Source organism: Archocentrus centrarchus, chromosome 13, assembly GCF_007364275.1.
Source record: "Archocentrus centrarchus isolate MPI-CPG fArcCen1 chromosome 13, fArcCen1, whole genome shotgun sequence".
NCBI classification, from domain to species: Eukaryota; Metazoa; Chordata; class Actinopteri; order Cichliformes; family Cichlidae; genus Archocentrus; species Archocentrus centrarchus.
The window spans coordinates 5,866,322-5,887,807 of record NC_044358.1 but is presented as its reverse complement, the minus strand read 5'-3'; the positions used below and the strand labels follow the sequence as shown (position 1 = coordinate 5,887,807).

Genomic DNA, 21,486 nt, shown 5'->3' with positions numbered 1-21,486 from the left:
CTGTTAGGAGACTGTTGCCTACATCCAGCTGTTGCAACTGTGGGTTGCTCTCAGTTGGTTCAAAGAGCAGGAGGGGATTGGAAATGTCAAGTGCAGAAGGGACCTTACATTTAACATACTTGACCTGGCCAGCTGGGATAACTACATCATGCAGTCCTACTGTGAGTACACTTTGGCTGCTTCTACTATCTCTGGTAAGCTTGGTCTGGATGAAATTGACCAGTGCTGTGGCTTTGTCATTCTGGAGGTTCATTGCGCTCCGCAGGAGGCTCACTAAGGTCGGCATGAGGTTCGCACTCACGTCCGGCCCCAGGACCAGCTGCTCAATCACATTGAACCCAATCAGGGGACAATCCAATGGCACGCTGCTCACCAAGAAGGGCACTTGAATAGTCAGGTCCGGGTTGCTATTCTCTGGTAGACTCACCATCACCCCCAGCCATCCATCATAGGGCAATGGCTGGCCATTAACACCCAACACACTGAAGGCCTTGTCACCGATGAGCTCAGTCAGTGGTCGTAGCTTGTGGTCAGGGAGGTAAGTCTTCACCCACTGGCTATCTAGAAGACTCACTTGTGCACCAGTGTCTAGCACACAGTCCACTGCGTAGCTGTGGATGTAGCACTTAATTTTACACGTCTTGCCCACCAACTGTGCCACTCTCTCACTCCCCTCAGTCTCTTTAGTTTTGAGTTGGGGGGTTGCTTGACTGCTTCTCACATGAGCAAACTCCTTCGGGCTCTGGTGGGGTGGTTCGGGGTTGGGCTGCCCACGGCTGCTGGAGGACGGTGCACCAGCAGGGGACAAACCAGAGTGTTTTGGCTGGCCTTGCTGGAGACAACCAATTGCTCTGTGACCCGCCTCCCCACAGACAAAACAATGATTACATGTGCTTGCCCCCTTTTGAATACAATTGGGACAGCCATACTGCTTTGTGCTTTGCCTGGGTTTTGGTTTTGAGTGCGCACACTGACACGTTGGTTCACAAGTCTGCCTCGACGTGAGAGACTCCACCACTTTAGTCAGCGCGTCTATCTTTGCACTCAATTCATCAACTACTTTATTCCTACTCTTCATTTTACCCGCATCATCAGCCGGTTCCAGCTGAGCAGTGTGGGCATGTGTTACCTTTTGCCGAGCAACATGCCCCAGTCTCCGCTGCCTCTCACTCTCCTCACTCGACACCTTATTTACCTGTCTTATCAGTGTCTCATCTGACACACTATAATCTGAGAGCAGCGGCTTAAGTTCGTTGCGCAGGTCACCATATTTCGGAAGGAGACCTTGATGAATGGTGCGTAGGAACACGTTTTGAATTGTCCGTGTCTCATACACAACATCCATGTTATCCTGTTTGGAAGCAAACATGACTTTCTGCTTCAACCCAATCATCCTATAAAGGAACTGCTGGGGAGTCTCGTGGTCATGTTGTTTGGTACTCAGTAGTTCCTGAAATAACTCACTCCCACTTTTCTCACTGAGGTGTGAACATAATAAACTTTTAAGTTCCCCAAGGCTCAAGTCATCTTTACTGACTAACATATCCTTAAACTGTCCAGGTTTAATGATACGAAGCACGCCCTGGATGATCTCACCCTCTGTATGGTTCGCTTTCAATCCCTCTTCCATTTGTTTACATAGTCCGTGGTAGGTGATGTCAGATGTAGTGTCTCCCACCTGGCCCCCATGCACCTTAAACTCTCTGCGTTGCAGAAATGGCAGATCCCTCAAAGAAACCACCTGCTCAGGTCTCTGGTGTCTAACATCTCTCACTGCATGGCTGCTAGCTGCATTTGCACTTCTAAGTGGCGGTATCTGTGGAGCAGGCAGAACAGGTGTGTACTGTACTGCTGGTGTTGGGTTTAACTCTGCTAGTTTTTTACCAAGTGCTTCATAGCTAGCTTTCAACTCATCATATTCATTTATTTGTGGGTCAACAGACTCATGGAACATTGTAGCTTGAGGATGCACGAGTGCCGGGCTAAAGACAACACCCTCTTCCTCTGACACCACAGGGGCACCTCCTTCACAAGTACGATTCGCTATAAGCTGAACAATAGCATCACTTAAAGACAGTAGGTGTGAAACTCCTGCATCTTCTAAACCCAAGAGTGTTTTACAATGAAGGTATGCACAAATATAATCAAAACAACTTTCCTCATCACCAAGTCTGTAGCTCACAGGGTCCAAGTCCGACAGCCGTGTGATGTCCTCTGCAATCTGAAAGAGTTCCTCTGCTGTCAGCTCATGAAGACTCTTTTTGATCTTCCATGTCAACTCTTTTCGCTCCTTGTCCTCCATCTTGTCCCTTGGCAGCACTCTCCACAGCGTAGTCAGCTCAACCGGTAGCACGTCACTCCTCCAGCAGGGGTCCCCTCCTTCCTCTGGTCCCACGGCTGCCTCAGTTGCACGTCTACCACTCCAGCACGCCTGCGATGTCTGCTGCGGGTTCGTTGATTAAAGGATCAGCATCCATCTTTGTAGCATGCCGATCCCCGTACGGGCCACCAAAATTATGTTACAGACCTCTGGTGGGGTCTGTTTCACACAGAAAGAAATAGAGACGGGAGACATCAGTTGCGTTCGGTCTGCAGGCTCTTCCTCGTCTCTTTATTTACAAAACGTTAAATCATCCTTCTCATTCACAATATCATCTAACATATCTCTAAACACAAACTACAATATTGAAACAAACTCACATCTTTTGCTCCACTGTATATAATATACAAAATAACTGCCCCATAATTCAGGGTCTCTTTTGTGCGCTGCTACTACAGCGAAATGCTACAGCTATCCTGCTGCAAAAACCTATCATGTAATAATATCATCACTATTTACCTGCTTATTATTACCTTTTTTTTTGCTGACACTTCTTTCTAACTAAACATATGAAAACCCATATTTTCCAACTAAAACACATCTATATCAAAATCTCAAAAGAAACAGAATACATCATCATATAAAAACACAGTCAACAACAATACTTTGCATTTAAGAGGTATATCTCGGAGCAACATCCATAACAAAATGAAACACACATTGTAAAGCCTCACCATTTCGTACCATTACCCACCGATAAGATGGCTGCTCTCCCGTCGGTCGACGGAAAACAGTTTATATTTCTTTTCTATGTTCGAACACACAACTTACAACATTACACAACATCACGAGCATCTAAACACAATCGCCTCTCTGTAAACATGTACTGAGGTGAAATAACTCAGATTACTAACCTGTTTCACACAGAAAGAAATAGAGACGGGAGACATCAGTTGCGTTCGGTCTGCAGGCTCTTCCTCGTCTGAAGCCCGGAAGCCCCACAGCACCGAATACCACCCGCGCCATTTCCCCCTAGTGGCGAAACTACACAATTACATCTCCTCAAATTCAACATAATACTACCATTAGCATTGGCCTTTCCACAAATAACTTCTAAGCAAATTACAATTGTGACGCTTACACTTGTAGGTGTCACACGTGCATGCGTGGAGTGACACAGTAGGTAGTGCGGCAAATTGTTCATTACTTACAAAACGGCCAATGTGAGAGGTTTTGTGTGGACCGATGATGAGGTTGGATCGCTGCTGCACACAACGCTGAATTACAAAACGGTAAAAACACAGGGAAAGCATAAGAAGCACTCGTGAATCCGCGAGTACTGTTTATCAGTTTGCGCGTGCGCGAAAAACTGGCCGTCGCAACCATAGTGCGCATGTGCGAGTCGAGCGTTTTCAAATCACCCCGGTTTCAAGTGTTTACACGAAAACGCAAGCCGGTGCGTTTCTGAAACGCTCCACTCTGGACCCCGTTTCTGAAACACATCGTTTTCACTCTGTTGTCGTGTAAACAGAAGGGCGAAACGCATCAAAACGACACCGTTGTCGTGTAAACGCAAGGCCGAAACGCATCAAAACGACACCGTTTCAAAATGAAAACGGTCTCGTGTAAACAGCACCTAAATTTTCCAGTGAAGCTCACCTCAGATTTTTTAAATCTCATGTGGTTGCACATGATGTGGAACTCTTTCACACTTCGGCTGCTGACTCCTTCCACAAAATGTGGGGCAAAGAAAAATGGATAAAACAACTGGCTGTGTTTGTGTAGAGGGAGGGCGAAGGTCAAGTTCCTGGTTTCACCATAGCGATACAGTATGTTTAAAATAGTGCTGCTTGCTGTTTTGTGTGTCTTGAGGAATACAATGTGAGACTTTGGATGGCAGGTTGCTTTAGTATGAATACTGTTTATGTGAGCCTTTAAAAAATTAGAAGTAGTGGGAGAACTGATGATTGTTTGTTCTGTGCTTAGATTTAAACCTTTGCTGGTACTATGGTGTGCCAAAGAAGCTGGAAGTCCAAGGTTTGGCTTGCTTCCATCTTTGGGTAAAAGCAGCTTGCCCAGTGAAGCTTTTCTTGCTTCCGCTTGAGAACTTGCAAGGCTGATGATTAAAGAATATAGAGGCTTTCCATATCCCTCATTTTGATGATTACCATGTGCACTTCTTTCTGTCTGTTGTGATCTTAAGTTCTGTCTTCGCACAGTACGAAATTGGTTCTCTTTGTTGACAGGGAACCTCATCTGTTGGAGTCCTATTAGCTTGTCATTCCTGGAAAAAGTCACAAACACAGTACAGTACGTTCTCACTTCCAAGTTTTCACTTATCAATGCTATGTCAGGACATCTTGGCTTCACCAATTTAACGCAGTGGACACTCCTTTACTGTCACTTTTTCATAAGCAGGGTAGTTCTTCAGTAAAGCATCTTGCCAAATTAGTGGCAAAATCCTTCATAAGAAAGGAAGGTGGGATAAAAGGAGTTAAGGACTTCTCATCAAAACTAATGGGTTAGCTTCATGTAAAGCAGTGGTTCTCAAATCCAGGCCTTGTGGCCCAGTGTCCTGCAGGGATTAGATGTGTTCCTGATCCAACACACCTGAATCAAATGGCTGAATTACCTTCTCAGTATGCAGTCAAGTTCTCCAGAGTCCTGCTAATGACTTCTATATTTGACTCAGGTGTGCTGAAGCAGACACACATCTAAAACCTGCAGGACACTGGGCCACAAGGCCTGGATTTGAGACCCACTGATGTAAAGGAAGAAAACACATTTAACAGTAACAGTAGTAATTTACTTTAACTGTGGAAAGGTAGGGTGTGAGTCTACATGCAGGAGAATTCCTGTAAAGGGGTAGCCAGTACATTACAATGTGACACCACAGGTTCATGATCAACCGTCAGTATGTGACATCCTGGGACTGTTTCACATAGACACTTTTTTTTTTTTTTTTCCTGGGAAACGAGAGCATTTCCCTGCATTCACCCTCATCCCAATGTCAGAGTTTTAAAAACTTTGATATTTTATTGAAAATTCAGTCAGCTACCGTGTGAAAGCCATTATTTTATGAACATGGACTATTACAACTAGTGCATCTCAAAAAATTGAATATTGTAATATAAATTATTTTTATTTGTAATTTAATTTACAAAAGGTACATTTTCATATATATGCTATATTCTTTTTACATAAAGTGAAATATTTCAAGCCTTTTGATTATTATGGATTTTGGCTCATTAAAATCAAAAATCATGTACCTGAAAACATCCATCCATCCATTCTCTTCCGCTTATCCGAGGCTGGGTCGTGGGGGCAGGAGCCAGCCACCTTCTCCAGCTTATCCGGAGGGACCCCAAGGCATTCCCAGGCCAGCCGAGAGATATAAACTCCCCAGCATGTCCTGGGTCTACCACAGGGCCTCCTCCCGGTGGGACATGCCCGGAACACCTCACCCAAGAGGCGACCAGGAGGCATCCTTATCAACTGGCTCCTTTCAATGTGGAGGAGCAGCGGCTCTACTCTGAGCCCCTCCCGGATGGCCGCACTCCTCACCTTATCTCTAAGGGAGAGGCCAGCCACCCTTCGAAGGAAACTCATTTCTGCCACTTGTATTCGCGATCTTATTCTTTTGGTCACTACCCAAAGCTCGTGACCATAGGTGAGGGTAGGAACGCAACTTGACCGGTAAATCAACAGCCTCACTTTTACACTCAGCTCCCTCTTCACCACGACAGACTGGTGCAGCGTCCGCATCACTGCAGAAGCAGCCCTGATCCGCCTGTCAGTCTCCTGCTCCCTTCTCCCATCACTCGTGAACAAGACCCCGAGATACTTGAACTCCTCTACTTAGGGCAGGAACTCGTCCCTGAGCAGGAGAGGGCACTCCACCCTTTTCCGGCTGAGGACCATGGCCTCAGACTTAGAGGTGCTGATTCTCATGCCAACTGCTTTACACTCGGCTGCAAACCATTCCACTGCAAGCTGGAGGCCACCACCTGATGAAACCAACAGGACTGCATCATCTGCAAAGAGCAGAGAAGAGACTCTGAGGCCACCAAGGAGGAAGCCTTCCGCCACCTGGCTACACCTAGAAATTCTGTCCATAAAAATTATGAACAGAAATCGGTGACAAAGGGCAGCCCTGACGGAGTCCAACACCCACAGGAAACGAGTCCGACTTATTACCGGCTATACGGACCAAGCTCTCACTGTGGTTGTACAGAGACCCTGGCATAGACCTTACCAGGGACGCTGAGGAGTGTGATTCCCCGGAAGTTGGAGCACACCCTCTGGTCTCCCTTCTTAAAGATGGGGACCACCACCCTGGTCTGCCATTCCAGTGGCACTGCCCCAGATCTCCACTCGATGTTGCAGAGGCGTGTCAACCCAGACAGCCCTACAACATCCAGAGCCTTCAGGAACTCAGGGCGAATCTCGTCCACCCCAGGGGCCCTGCTACCAAGGAGTTGTTTAACCACATCAGTGACCTCACCCCCGGTGATGGGCACGTCATCCACCTCGTCCCCAGACTCTGCTTCCACTACAGAAGGCGTGTCAGTGGGATTCAGGAGGTCCTCGAAGTATTCCTTCCACCGTCCGACTATAGCCTCAGTTGAAGTCAGCAGCACCCCACCCACACTATAAATTGTGTGAGTGGAGCACCGCTTTCCCCTCCTGAGTCGCCTGGTGGTTTGGCAGAATCGCTTCGATGCTGTCCAAAAGTCTTTTTCCATGGCCTCACCAAACTCCTCCCACACCCAAGTTTTTGCTTCGGCCACTGCCCGAGCTGCTTTCCGCTTGGCCTGCCAAAACCTGTCAGCTGCCTCCAGAGTCCCACAGGCTAACCAAGCCCGATAGGACTCCTTCTTCAGTTTGATGGCTCCCATCTGGTTCGGGGGTTACCACCACGACAGGCACCAACCACCTTGCAGCCACAGCTCTGAGCAGCAGCCTCAACAATGGAGGTGCGGAACATGGTCCATTCTGACCCAATGTCCTCAGCCTCCCTCGGAATGCTGTCGAAGTTCTGCCGGAGATGAGAGTTGAAGATCTCGCGGACTGGGGCTTCTGCCTTCTACCTGAAAACATGATATATTTTATTTCAAGCGTGCCTTTTTCTCTAGATCAGAACACTCAACCACAATCCCAGGAATACTGTAGACATGAGAGCTATCCAGAGAATGGTAATCAACAACCTCCACAAGGAGGTGATTGCTGAAAAGGCTGGCTGTTTGCTGAGCATTGTATTGAAGAATGTTGATGGAAAGTTGACTGGAAGATGAAAGTGTGATATAAATAGGTGCAGAAGCAACATGGATGATCATAGCTGTAGGATTGTCAAAAAAAGTCCATTCATGAACTTGGGAGGGTTTCAAAAAGAGTGGACTGAACTTCATGTCAGTGCATCAAGAGTCACCACATACAGACATCTTCATGAACAAAACTACAGCTACTGAGTTGCTAATATAAATCCATTTCAAAACCAGAGACAACATTGGAAGTGTCACACAGTGGATCATCTGTTTCCATCTCACCATATCTCAGTCTCCTACACCAATTCTCTATATGTCCTCCTCCACTACAACAGTGAACCTCCTTTGAGATCTTCCTCTTTTCCTCATGCCTGGCAGCCCCATATTCAGCACCCTTTGTCCAGTGTATCCACTATCTCTTCTTGGAACATGTCCGAGCCATCTGGCTCCAAACTACTCAATTTGAGCTGTCACACTTTTGTCCATTCCACCTCAGCTTCCTTTTTTGCCACCATCTCTGTTGAGCCAACTATTCCTTTAACCTTAACTAGTAATGACTTCACGAATTTCATCACAAATAAAATTTTAACCATTACAGAAAAAATTATTCACAACCATCTCACAGTTGTATCATTATGTACAGTTACTTTCAACACTACTGATATTTATTTAGACTTTTCAATTGATCTTTCAAAGTTAACTTCAATAGTTACTTCCTCCAAGCCGTCAACATGTCTATTAGACCCCATTCCTACAAGACTGCTGGATGAAGTCGAAGCATTAATTAATTAATTACTTCAATAATTTCAGAATTCATCACAGTATAGAAACAGCATTAGTGAAGGTTACACATGATCTTCTTATGGCCTCTGACAGTGGACTCATCTCTGTGCTTGTCCTGCTAGACCTCAGTGCCTCCAAATCGAAAGGAGCCATTTGAGGTGGTTTGGGCCTCTGACTAGGATGGCTCCTGGGTGCCTCTTGGGTGAGGTGCTCCGGGCATGTCCTACCGGGAGGAGACCCTGGGGCAGACCCAGGACAAGCTAGAGAGATTATATCAACACCTTGGCGTCCCCCAGGATGAACTGGAGGAGGTGAATGGGGAGAGGGAGGTCTGGGCTTCTCTGCTTAGGCTGCTGCCCCCTTGACCTGTCCCCTAATAAGTGGAAGAAAATGGATGGATGGATGGATGGATGGATAGATGGATGGACATTTTTCTATCTGAGGACCTGAGGGCTCTGGCGGTCTTGTAGGGTAAAAGTAAATCAGAAAGATAAGAAGATCTTGAACCATTCAGAATCTCAAAAAACAGTAAAAGGATCTTAAAAACAACTCTGAAACTGCCTGGATGCTGCTGCAGAGACCTTAAAATTGATGCAATGTGGGCTCTTTCTAGTTCTTGTCAATACAACTGCAGCCAAGTTTTGAAGTAGCTGTAGCAGTGACAAAGATTTCCTTTGGAAGACCAGAAAGAAGAGCATTTCAGTAATCAATCCTTCAGGTGACAAAAGCACAGATCAGTGTCTCTGCATTGGTATATGAGAGAGACACAGGTGGACTCTTGCAATGTTCTTTAAATGATAAAGTGCAATATTTGTAATGTTTTTGATGTGAGCTTATAAAATGCCTTGAGGAGACTGTTCCTATAATTTGGTGCTATATAAATAAAATGAAATTGAATTAAACTGAATTTCTTTGGGCTCAGGACTGGCAATCAAAGTGCACTGGCTTGTGGCCCCATGTGACTGGATTAGCAATCAAAAAAAAATAATAATAAATGGTTTGAAATATTTAACTTACAAAAAATATATAGCATATGAATGTTAAAAAGATTCACAATATTCTTTATTCTTTTTCTTCTTCTTCTTTTTTTTTTGAGATGCCCTAGAATACTTTACACACCATTAGCAATTAGCTTAAACATCAAACTCAGCACACAATACAGTTCTGGCTGTAGGGCAACAGTGTGGGAGCAGAACATGGATAAGTTCACTGATAACTTTAAGTCCATATCCGTGCGTATAGTAAAGTTTAATATAATTGATGAGGTTTCAATAATAGTGGTTTTAGTAAAAATTACCATAAAAATCCATATCAATTAGTCAACTTAAAAAAGTCCACTTGGTTTGAGCATATCAGTGTTGAAAGGTGGACTTTACCTGGCCTGATGGGCGGCAAAGGTCTGAATGCCAATACAGACTCCCAGCAAAATGAGTAGTATCCACAGAGAGTGATGCCTGCTGTGCAGCCATCTCTTCACAAACCTACACACACACACATACACACACACACACACACACACACACACACACACACACACACACACACACACACACACACACACACACACACACACACAGAGAGAGAGAGAGAGGGAGAGAGGAACGACATTCAAATGGATTACGAGACTGTGATAGCTGTACACTAATAGCCACACAGAACACAGTGTGCCTGTGGTATGTGGTAATTGTGGTATATATGCTCCTAAGGTCTTGGTTGCTCAGCAATACAGTTCACTCACAGCTCAAAACAACTGCAAAGCTGTTATTACTAACTCATGTTACATTTACCAATAGAACTACATTATGGGACAATCTACTCCATATAAAACAAAAGGCCAGACCTATACTTCATTTTCATTTTTATTAAAACCAAAAAACACATATATTTTATTATCTTTTTCCTTTTTGAGCAAATATTCTGTCACTGTACCAATAAATAAGTGAGGAGAAATAGAATCCTGATTTGACCTGTTTCAATTTGGTAAAACCAGCAAAAAGAAATAAAAATTGCTGCTCTATTTCAGGACATGTTGCTGATTTCTAATGCTGTGGACACCTCTCTGTCCCTGACCTGATGCATTCACTTCAAGAAAGGACTGCTAATTTGTCTCTGGGTTATACTCAGAGACCAAGCTTCCATATAAATTACAAACTGATCTGAATATGAAGGAGCTGGTCTCATTAAATGTTTTGAAGACCATTTAAAAGACTTTGAGGTACGGCAGTCTGGTTGTTAGTGTCTTAACTGATTTGGTTAAATACAGATGTGTTTTAATTTTCCAGTATAATATTTTTTTAACTCACTTCTGTCTGTCATGGTCCTGGGTCATGTGCCCAGTGTTTTGTGTTCAAGTTCTTTTAGGTTCTGCTTTCATTGAGTTCTTCTGTTATGTTCCCTGTTCGCATTTGGTTTTGATTCTTTGTTCATTATAGCTTCTTGTTCGGTTATTAATATTATTGTTATTGACTTCCTGGTTCCCTTTGTTCCTGTCTCCTCTGCATCTGTGTTCTAGTTTCTGTTTTGTCCCTCTGTCATGTCCCTGGCCTCATGTGTTTTTGTACTGAGTTTTATTCCCAGTGTTGTGACTAGTCTGCGTCCTTGTCCCATGTCTGTGTGTTTCCTGTTTTACTTTGGTAGTCTTAGTCTCGTCTGTCGTGTATTTAGTTTACTTCCTAGTCTCATCCTGTTTGATTATTCCCAGCCGTGTCTGCAGCTGTTCCCGATCCTCTCATTATCCTCTGTTTGTATTTAAGTCCTCAGTCTGTGTCTGTCCCTTGTTGTGTCGTTGTTGATGATCCTCTTGCTGTGTGTCTTCCTGTTCTGTGTCTCAGTTCTGGCACCTGTCCAGCCCCAGTGTAGTTCTGTTTCTTGTCTCATTCAATGAATAAATCATGTTAAGTTTCGGTTGTGTCTGAGTCCTGCGTTCCGGGTCCAACCTCACTTGCCACATAGACAACTTCTATGTTAACTTTTGTTGTTTCATCTCTGTTTTTATTTTTGGTTTTATCAAACTGTTTATTGCCGATAGTCTTGACCAGGACTGTCTTGTAAAAGAGATTTTCAATCTCAGTGGCATTTTCCTGAAAAATAAAGGTTAAATTAATAAAATAAAAATAAATAAATAAATAAATAAAGACTGGGTCAGTTTGACACAGAAGTATGTTTTTTCTCTGCTAAGGACTTTATTTTATTTTATTTATTTATTTTTTCTCTGCTAAGGATTTTAGCCAGAATGGGACTTCTATAGACCATCCAAAAAAATTGGCAACCATACTTCAAGTGGTCCAGAAGTGCACAAGGACATGAAATTAAAGAATCAAAATTAAATCATAAAAGTATTTTTACTTTTTCTTTGAGAACACTCCTTGCTCATAAGCCATACGTGGCCTTCTGTCAGGATCCTTCATGTTTTGGACTGTCACATTCTGCTATTTAACTGATGCCTGTGTTTATATATTTTCATGGTGAAGCTCCTTAATAAATCAGATACCAAATATGCCATGATAACACACACTTAGTCTTCTCTGGAGCTTGAAAAAAGGCGACTTCTTTAAGTATCTTGAAGACATTTCACCTCTCGTCTGAAAGGCTTCTTCAGTTCTAAAACCAAATTGTTTTAGACCAAGGGAGAAATTTAAAGAAGTCCAGTCACCTTTTTTCAAGCTCCAGAGATTACCATGACCTGGATGACTGAGAACCTACACAGATACTTTGAGTCTTCTATGAATTCTTTTTTCATCAAAGCCCTGTTATTGGGCGTTGCTGGATTTCTGGCACACTTGGTAACCCAGTTAAAGCTTCAGCTGCAGTATGAACTGTTTGGCATGGGTAGCCCAGTTGGGGAGAGTGCTTCCTCCCTTCTCTTCCAACAAATGATTTGACTTCAGTAAAGAGCCATCGCTGTGCAGGAAATGAGCTTAGAAACACAACACAAAAGGTTACTTAGTTTCCATCTCAGAAACCCAGCATGAAATGTTTTTCTTAGCCAGCTCAAGAACAGAACATGAAATTTCATTTTTTACAGACTCAAAAACAGAACATGAAAAATCATTCTTAGTTGCTGGCTTGGGAACACTATGTCAGATGTCCTTAGATACTGGCTCAGAAACTCAACATGAAATGATTACATTATTGTTAGCTGGCTCAGTAACAGAACATGAATAGTCCTCGTACCCTGGCTCAGAAACTCAATACTCACTGATGACAGATTTTATTTGCTATGTTGGCTGGCTCATGAACAGAAAATGCAATATTGGGACCGACCAGCTAAGAAACATTAAGCACATGTGTAGGACCACTTTTTTGCATTTGTGCAATATTTCTAAAATTAGAAGCTAGTTCATGCATTTATTATTTCTAGGCTGGACTACTGTAATTCATTATTATCAGAAGCTATTTTGTAGTCCAAGTTCAGTTATGCTGAGGTAGACAAGGCAAAATGTTTGGTTGTTGGGTGTATTAACCCACACGATTCCTTACATCACCCCCCCCCCCCCCCCCGGCATCAGAGCCTCTTCGAAGTGCCTGTTTCTCTGCCGGTAGATAATCGTGTCATTGCTATCAAACTACAAAAATGGCCGAACAGGGTGGAGTGGAATGCTCTGCGACTTGGAGGGTGGCGGGGCATCAAATGTCTCATTCACATTTAAACCATGCCAAAACGAGCTGCGCTAAGACGCACCTCAGATCAGGGGTAATCGAGGGGCCTGTGGAGCTACAATAAGGAGGAATTCAGACCAAAGCATTGCAGTTCTGCTTTATGTAGACCACAAATGAATGATTTACATATGCTTTTAAATCTCTGAACCATTCCTTAGTTATGCTGCAATAGACCTAGGCCTAGTGTTTCTTTTCGTTCACTTCTTTTTATTCTGTTTATACTCCACTCTGCATTTAATCATTAGCTATTATTAATCTCTGGCTCTCTTCCACAGTGTGTCTTTCTTCCTGTCTCTCCCCTGAGCCCCAACTGGTCACGGCAGATGACTGCCCCTCCTCCTCTTAAAAAAACCACTAAGTAGGGCTTGAATTAGTCTAATAACTCTGGTATTGTGATTACTCTAAGCAAAGGTGTGTTTTAAGAGTGGGGGGATCTTGTTGTAAAATTGTTTCAACAAAAGTAGGTATTCCTATTTCTTCTGCTTGTGCATCTTGTTTTTCTCAAATAAAGAGGGTTCCATCATCATCTGCAGTTCATAATATAAGCCACATATAAGAGGTGTTACATTAAAGCAAATCAGTGGATTCAGAAATTATGGTTATGGACTCTCCTCAGTTATAGAGGAAGAGGTACAGTACAAAAGGATGCATCAGGATGCACCAGTGTATATACTTGTATATTTGGCATCTTTTACTTAGCATGCTTATACCACTGTGACATTTGCTGTATAATTATGCTTATCTTTCATATGTTTGGCATCAAGCTAAAAACATAAAAAGAGCTTTCTTAAATCAGTAACACTGCACATCTGGACTGTACCACATAAATTACATTTTAATCGCAGATTGAATAACCCATACTGTTACACCTTTATGAAGCATAGGTTTTAATAGACATGCTTACCATCTGAAGGGACCGTGGATGTCTTGGGGCAGAAAAATTTTCTAAATTAGCGAGATGCCATTTCCCCTACAGTTTACGGGTTATCTGCTTTAAGCTGCATGTTTGTGAGTTATACCAGGGATTCAAACACTTCTGATTTTAAGGCTTTCTTTTTCAGAGGTGCCACAGTATCCAGAGTCGCACACAGTGAGGATATAACACTATTAAAAAGATAATTGAAGTAGAGTTTAGATAGCTGTGCTGCACTGTGTTGGCACACGGCATTGAAGAAGATAATAATGGAGGAATTATATCCTTAAACTTAGTTACTGCCATGGTCCATGCTGGTGTATCTTGGCCTCCATCTATCTGCAGGCTGGGTTGAGTCTGGGTGTTCCCCTCCCCCCTGGGGTGGAGCCACATTCCTCTGTTGCTGGCAGATGGAACTGTGCTTCATCAACCCAATCAAGCTCTTGTATTTGAGTACTGGTAACTACTGATACCCACAACTACCCACTGATAACTAGGCTCGTTTTCACGATTATTTCAGTGAAATAACGTTTTGCTTTTTCCCTTTGTTGCTACTTGTTTCCAGTTTCCATCTGCCTAGCCCACAATGGATAACACCTGGCACTGCTTACGTCTTCTCAGGAAACAATCCCTCTTCTTGTGTGCCAGAATTCACATGCCTTCCCTCCCTTCCCTCTGGCTTTGCTGAGTCCTCTATATTTGTAAATAAAGATTTTGCTTGAACTTGAATTACCCATCTCCTCCAAGTCTGCACTTTGGGTTTGGGTTTTGGCCTAGACAGCACGTGACAAGTGAGCACTTTAGAAATGATGAAATCTATTACTCACAGCTGTGTAATCCATTATTGCAAATTTAAATGTTATTAAGAAATGATCAGACAAAAGAGGGTTTTCAGGGAACACTGTCAAATGTTCAGTTTTTATGACATATATCAGAACAAAATCCAGAGTGTGATTAAAGTGTTGGGTGGGCTCGTGAAAGTAAAGTAAAGTACATCAGGGATCAGCTCTGAGCTACTTGTTTGCAATGGTGATGGACAGTTTAACAGAGGAGGAGTCTCATTACAGTCTCATTAACATCACAGTCCACAGGAGTCTCTGTTTGCAGACAACACTGTGATCTGTAATGAGAGTGGGGAGCAGGTGAAAGAGAGCCTGGAGAGGTGGAGGTGTGCGCTGGAGAGAAGAGGAATGAAACCAAGTAGAAGCAACAAAGAATACATGTGTGAATGAGAGGGAGACAGGTGGAAAGGTGAACATGCCAGGAGTAGAGGTACTGAAGGTAGATAAGTTAAGTACATGGGTCAACCATCCAAAGCAATGGACAGTGCACAAGTGGTGAAGAAGAGAGTAGAGGCAGGGTGGAGTAGGTGGAGATGAAAATCAGAGGTGATTTGTGACAGAAGGATAAGCAAGAGTTAAAGGCATGATTTATAAGATGGCAGTATGGCCTGCTGTGATGTATGATTTGGAAACAGTACCATTAACAAAAGCAGGAGGTCAAACTGGAGTTGAAGGTAAGATTTTCATTTGGAGTGACCAGGATGGTTCAGAGGATGGTTTAGAGACAAAGTTAGAGTCTGAGATGGTTTGGACAGATGCAGAGGAGGGATATTAGGGATACTGGTCAAAGGATGTTGAAGATGGAGCTACCAGGCAGGAGGAAAAGAGGAAGATCTCAAAGGTTTTTCATGGACGTAGTGAAGGAGAACATGTGGGAGGGTTAGTGTGACAGAAGAGAACACTACGAATAGTGTGAGACGGAGGCAGATAGTCTGCTGTGGAAATCCCCAACAGCCAAAAGAAGAATCTTTTTTACTTTTCTTATTGCCAACAATTTTCACTTATAGAACCAAATCAGCAGTGTGCTCTCAATAGTCTGAATTTTCTGTTCAAAATCTGTACCTCAAGTCTGAGCTTGTTGGTCCCTAATCAAGATGTAAATATTATAGTTAAAAACACAATTTAGGATCAGTAGAAAAAAAACAGCTTCTCACTATAGATTTTAGCAGAGGACTGAGCAATATTAGGTGCTTTAGTGTGCATTTAGGACAGCAAGACAATGTACATTGGACTGAGTCAAAATACCTTCTGATGGATGTACAGCACCTAGTATTCTTAGGTGGTCTCCTATCTGAGTACTAACCAGGCTGGACAATGCTTAGCTTCCGAGATCAGAGGAGATCAGGCAGGTTCAGGGTGGTATGGCCCCAAATATAACAGTGTTGCTCACTGATGTGTTTTTAATAGTTTTTTTTGAGGCAGTACAGCCCTGTGTCAAAAGGAATAAGGTCTATCAGGCTTACACACACACACACACACACACACACACACACACACACACACACACACACACACACACACACACACACACACACAAGGGAATTTGCGTTGTTTGACTGCTTGCATGTTTTTTCCTCTGCACTGAGTATATGCTGATCAAACAAGTTCATGTGTGGAACATGAACCAGTACAACTGTGGAAAGGAGACTAAGTAAAATACAAGGCTTCATAAGTACAAGACTTCATGAATACAGGCAAAATACAAAGCACACAAAGTTCGTGGTTGTTTAGCCTCTCTGTGTAAGGTACGAGGTGGCTCCTGCTATGCAATCCTGTCTTTTTGAAGAATTCCAGGCATCTGTCTATGAGCGATGGGCTTGGGGCTCAGTCAAGTCCATTTCTAGTGTAAGTGCAGGTCAGTGTGTCCTGTTGACTCACTGTGGAATAACACTGCTAAGTTAGAATGATCTAATCTGTCCCTGCAGCCAGAAAGATACAGAATGTATGATCTAAAACATATACTATACACAAACTATACTGTACAAATCCTCTGGGGAATGAGAAGTCAGCCCAATCAGTTGAATAAAAAACAGTTAGAAACCAGTGAGTATAACAGCATTGAAGATAACTATAAAATTTAAACATGAAAAACTGATATTACATTAAAAATATACATGATATTATCACAGCCAATCCAGCACCAGTATATAATGGTTAATCTCACTTTCCAGTTTATTGCAACTCTCTTCCCTTTCAGTTATAGGCCTTCAGTAACTACTACACTGCAGCGTCCATGTACACATTTTACTGTTGACTATACTAACTAGTGCTAACAGTATACATGTATTTGTTGCTGTGGAAATTTCTCATACACACAAGGAGACTCACTTCCCACAATACTGCCAGAATCAGCTACTCACACAGGTGTTCTCTAGCTGAGTGAAGACCTTGATAGGATTCTTAATTTAAATAGTGACTGTCTTCTTTGCTGCTTCTTCTCCCCATCTCTGTGCATTGAATTGAACTGAATTGAACTGAACTTTCCAAGGGCTGTGAACTAATGCTAGCTGTTTCATTAAAACAGTGTACTGTGTCCTGCACCTGGACTCACTGGTGGCCAGAACTCTTGTTGGCTGCTGTTCCAACCAGATTTGCATGGCTCCAAGAGGATTTTGTCTTTTCTTTTGTACATGTTGAGATATTACACGATGCTACAAATTTTTATACGTATAGATAAAATGTAGCACTGGGTCTGCTTCATTGACATATCGTAGGTGTTGCTATAGAGCCATTTTGTCATATTCACCTACAAAATCCATAAAATATGAAAGTTTGCAACATATTTATGAAAGTAACATCAATTCCTTAAGGCTTTCCTGACCAATTTTAACATGTCTCTCGTTAACCACCTTAGAGTGGTACACCAACATGTAAAAACCTGTCATTTAGGCCGAGAGTCTTATTAAGCAATACGTTTGGGCCAGACTAGATGTGGCTGTAGGTCAGGAGGTAGAGGAGGTCCATTACTAATTGGAAGGTTGGTGGTTCAATCCCTGGCTGCTCCAGTCTACATCTCAAAGTATCCTTGGGCAAGATGCTGAACCCCAAGTTGCTCGCCGATGCAACCGTCAAGTATGAATGCGTGTGAATGTTAGATAGAAAGAAGTGTGTGTGTGAATGGGTGAATGAGGCATGTTGCATAAAGCTCTCAAAGTAGAGTAGAAAAGCACTATATAAGAACCAGTCCATTTATCATATATGTGTGAATTAAAATATAAAATTAAATGAGGAATAATCAAAATTTGTTGTTTTCCACATCTCCAGTGGTTCCTATGAAGGAGTATTAGGGCCACACTGAGAAAAAAATAAATTGTGCATTCTGAGAATAAAATCAAAATTTCAAGAAAAAAGACAAAATACTAATTTGAGATTAAAGTCGTCATTTCAAGTCAAACTGCCACAGCTGCTACACCCTCTACAAAATGCATTGGGTAGATGACACAACTTTATCAACTGTCTTATTGTGTCTTGTGATTCTACATTTCCCCTCTGTACTGCATGAAGGTGCAACTATCGATATCCTTCCACCTGACCATTGCCAGTTTGTGTGGTTTTTCCTTCTGAACCGATACAGCTTCCTGCACCATCTCTTTAACATCCAAATCCAGTATAGAGGATATGGACTGTTTTTACTGGTGTCTTACTGGTATGCTTGATCTGCTGCTGAATATTAATCCAAATCAAATTTAAATGTTGCCATTTTTGTTTACATATCCTGTATTTAGAGCTACTTTTTAGTTACTATAAAATTTTAAGTGTTTGTGATAATAAATCCTCTTGATTCATTTACAGAAACACAGGTGGGACTCAAAGTATCTTGTAAAACTTTCAAGCTGCTCTATTTCAAAGCAGATTTAAACATGCTAATAGATACTTTTTCCCCTTCCGTTTTTTAGTCTTACAACCCCTCAAAGCACTTTAGACTACAAGCCACATTTAACCATACATTTAAACAGCCCTTTAAGTACCACACATCCTTGGTTAATTTAGAATCACCAATTAACCTAACATGCTCATTTCTGATCTGTGGGAGGATGCTGGAATACGCAGAGGAAACTCACAGGGAGAACATGCAAACTCCACACAGCAAGAGCCCCAGCAGAGGTTCAAACCAGAAACATTCCTGCTGAAGGTAGGTTAATCACTGCACCCACCCAAGGGGCAATGAGCAGTTAGTAGGTGGTGGTTTTGTACATGTTGATCTCTTATCTGGTACAGAACATGCTCCAGAGCAGGTAAGGTGTGCAGCTCGTGTAGAAGTGGAACACCTTTGTAACCCAAAAACAGGGTTAAACTTGAAATTATCTCACTATAAGCACCTAATTCTTCTTCATAGCACAGACTCTGAAAAACAAATTTTCCAGGTAGGCCTTGCCTTCTCTCAACTTGCACTATGCTGAAAGGTAACACCACCAGCCCTCATTCAAACAACCTGAATTACTGGTACACTTTTCAAGTCCAATCAGCAGACTGAAATCTGATGCTTACAGGCCTGGTCCCTAAGATAGGATACAGTATCAGGTCTAAGCTGTGTAACTTTAGCCAGGAGATGCTGATTTGACTTTTAGAAATGGGCAGTATTTATTTGACAGTTTTATGGTGGATTCCTATGGTTTTACAATGCATTTAAAATTTGTATTTAATTTCTATTTGTTGGGAAATTTGTCAAGAAGAATGTAGCCATATAAATATGTAGGCCTTTGTGCTAGATTTGAAACAGACCACTTCATCACCTCAATTTTGTTTCAAAGGAAATTACATTAAGTTACCCCAACCCTATTTTATATAATTGAGTTACAACATACTTAGTCTATGAGTCATGTTAGAAAACAAAGTATATCTGAAATAGACTGGACTTGACCACATTTGAAATAGATTCAAACAGGAATACAGCACTCAGTCACACAACAAATTTTAAACAGCTTTCAAAAACAGCCAGAATAACAATTTTTCCTTTACTATTCATACTTTCCATGTCCATCAGAAACATGCTTTATATCAGTGATGGTGTCAGTCATATCTACTGAAAGCCCACTTTATGTGACTGTAAGACAAATCCAGGTCTGAACAGCTTCAAGCCTGAGTCAAGGCAGTGTCAGAACCAAGAGAAAAGAAATCAACAATTCCATTCAGAATAGAGAAGAGTGACTCATAATTCTCTGAAAAAACTTTAAAACTGGAACCACCTAAAGTCTGTATATATGTTTGCTAAAATCATACTAATAAGCTAATATGTTTACACACTATAATTTTATCTGCACATTAGGCTCATGTTGCTAAAATGGCAATAACTACCCATAATAATGCAACAGCACTGGTTCACACTGTTAAAGGGCCTGGACTTATATTGTACCTTTTAACCATAAACGTTTGACATTATTTCTGTTTCAGTTTGCTTGTTTTGAAAACAGCTCCAAAAAATAAATGTTTTCATTATAATGAATTGTGCTCACATGGTGACTGTTTGTCACAACCTAAACCTTGTGAGCCATCATATCAAGCTATATACTGATATTAAACATTTGATAATAGAAAATCCTTGTACTTCACTTATACTTAGTGCTGCAGAAAAGTATTTGCCTTACGTCCATTGCTAATTATTTTGACATATTCTTTTATGGACATTCAACCCCACTAAGTCTATCAAATTTCAGATAACAATGGAAGTGGTGCAAAACATTTTCAAATGGAAAGGTGGATTCGACAAACTGAGAATTTTGTCAGTCAGATTTCTATTGAATAGTAATTCAGCAAAAAGATAAATTGAGACATTCTGGATCTGTTTACAAGAGACTGCTGAGGCAGTGAGACAACCGTCATGATAGCGGATAAACAGACTACGAGTGGACTTACCAGGTTACAGAACTCAGAGGCTGCCCTCTGTTCCATCTTCTCAGTGGGAACATCATCTCCCTGAAACTGCTCACATAACTCCTGCTCCAGCTGTCATCACTATCCCATCTCTCTCTCTCGCACTCTCGCTCTCTCTCTCACACTCTCGCTCTCTCTCTCTCTCTCTCGCACTCGCTCTCTCTCTCTCTGTTTTTCTTGTGTCTGGTTCCTCCGACTCCTCCAGCCTAACCTACATCGCCTTCACTTCCAGAGTGTCAGAGGCTGGCAAACGTTAAGCACAAAGAAAGGAGTTGGGCTCTCAACTGAAATTCCGTTGCACACTGCGTGTAAGACAACAGTTAAGTAGAGTTTAAGGTTCAAATTATAGCCTGTTTGCCAGACTATATATTACAAAATAAAAGAGCTTCGGAAAATGACAAACAGAAGTTCAGTAGTCTGCGTAAATGTTTCCCCTCAGGCAATGACAGGTCCTGACAAATACTGCTGCCTCCATATCAAAGCCAGGTTTTTCCCAAAATTTCTATTAGATTTGCCTCTGGTTTGAGCATCATTTATAGAATTCTTTATTTGTACTAAAGATTATTTTGGGTGAAAATTGTTACTAATGGATTTGTACTATGCAAAGTTTTGAATCTAATGTTATCTAAATATCTAATATCAGGAAAAAAACACTATGTATTTATATTATGATCATTTTGTAATACAGGTGTGTTAAAGGATAACCATCTAAACAATTCAAAAGCACATGAATTCCTCAGCTTTTCTTTATTCATGTCATGTTCTCTAGATCTAAGATCCAGAGTTTTTGGGTTTTGTGCCAAATTCTTCCTATTGTGTTGTTGCTCCCTTCCT

General features: G+C 42.0%; 1 protein-coding gene across 1 annotated transcript in view; it reads right to left on the bottom strand.

The window, feature by feature from the left end:
* The window catches only part of gal3st2 (galactose-3-O-sulfotransferase 2), a 32,540-nt gene extending 11,789 nt beyond the window's left edge, over positions 1-20,751 (bottom strand). The window contains exons 1-3 of the mRNA XM_030743719.1: positions 20,635-20,751; positions 9,744-9,848; positions 3,980-4,604 (exon numbers count right to left, since the gene is read on the bottom strand). Coding sequence (XP_030599579.1) covers positions 3,980-4,604; positions 9,744-9,848; positions 20,635-20,690 — 786 coding nt within the window. The 5' untranslated portion in view covers positions 20,691-20,751. The remainder of the gene's footprint in view (positions 1-3,979; positions 4,605-9,743; positions 9,849-20,634) is intronic.
* Between the last annotated feature and the right edge of the window lie 735 nt (positions 20,752-21,486).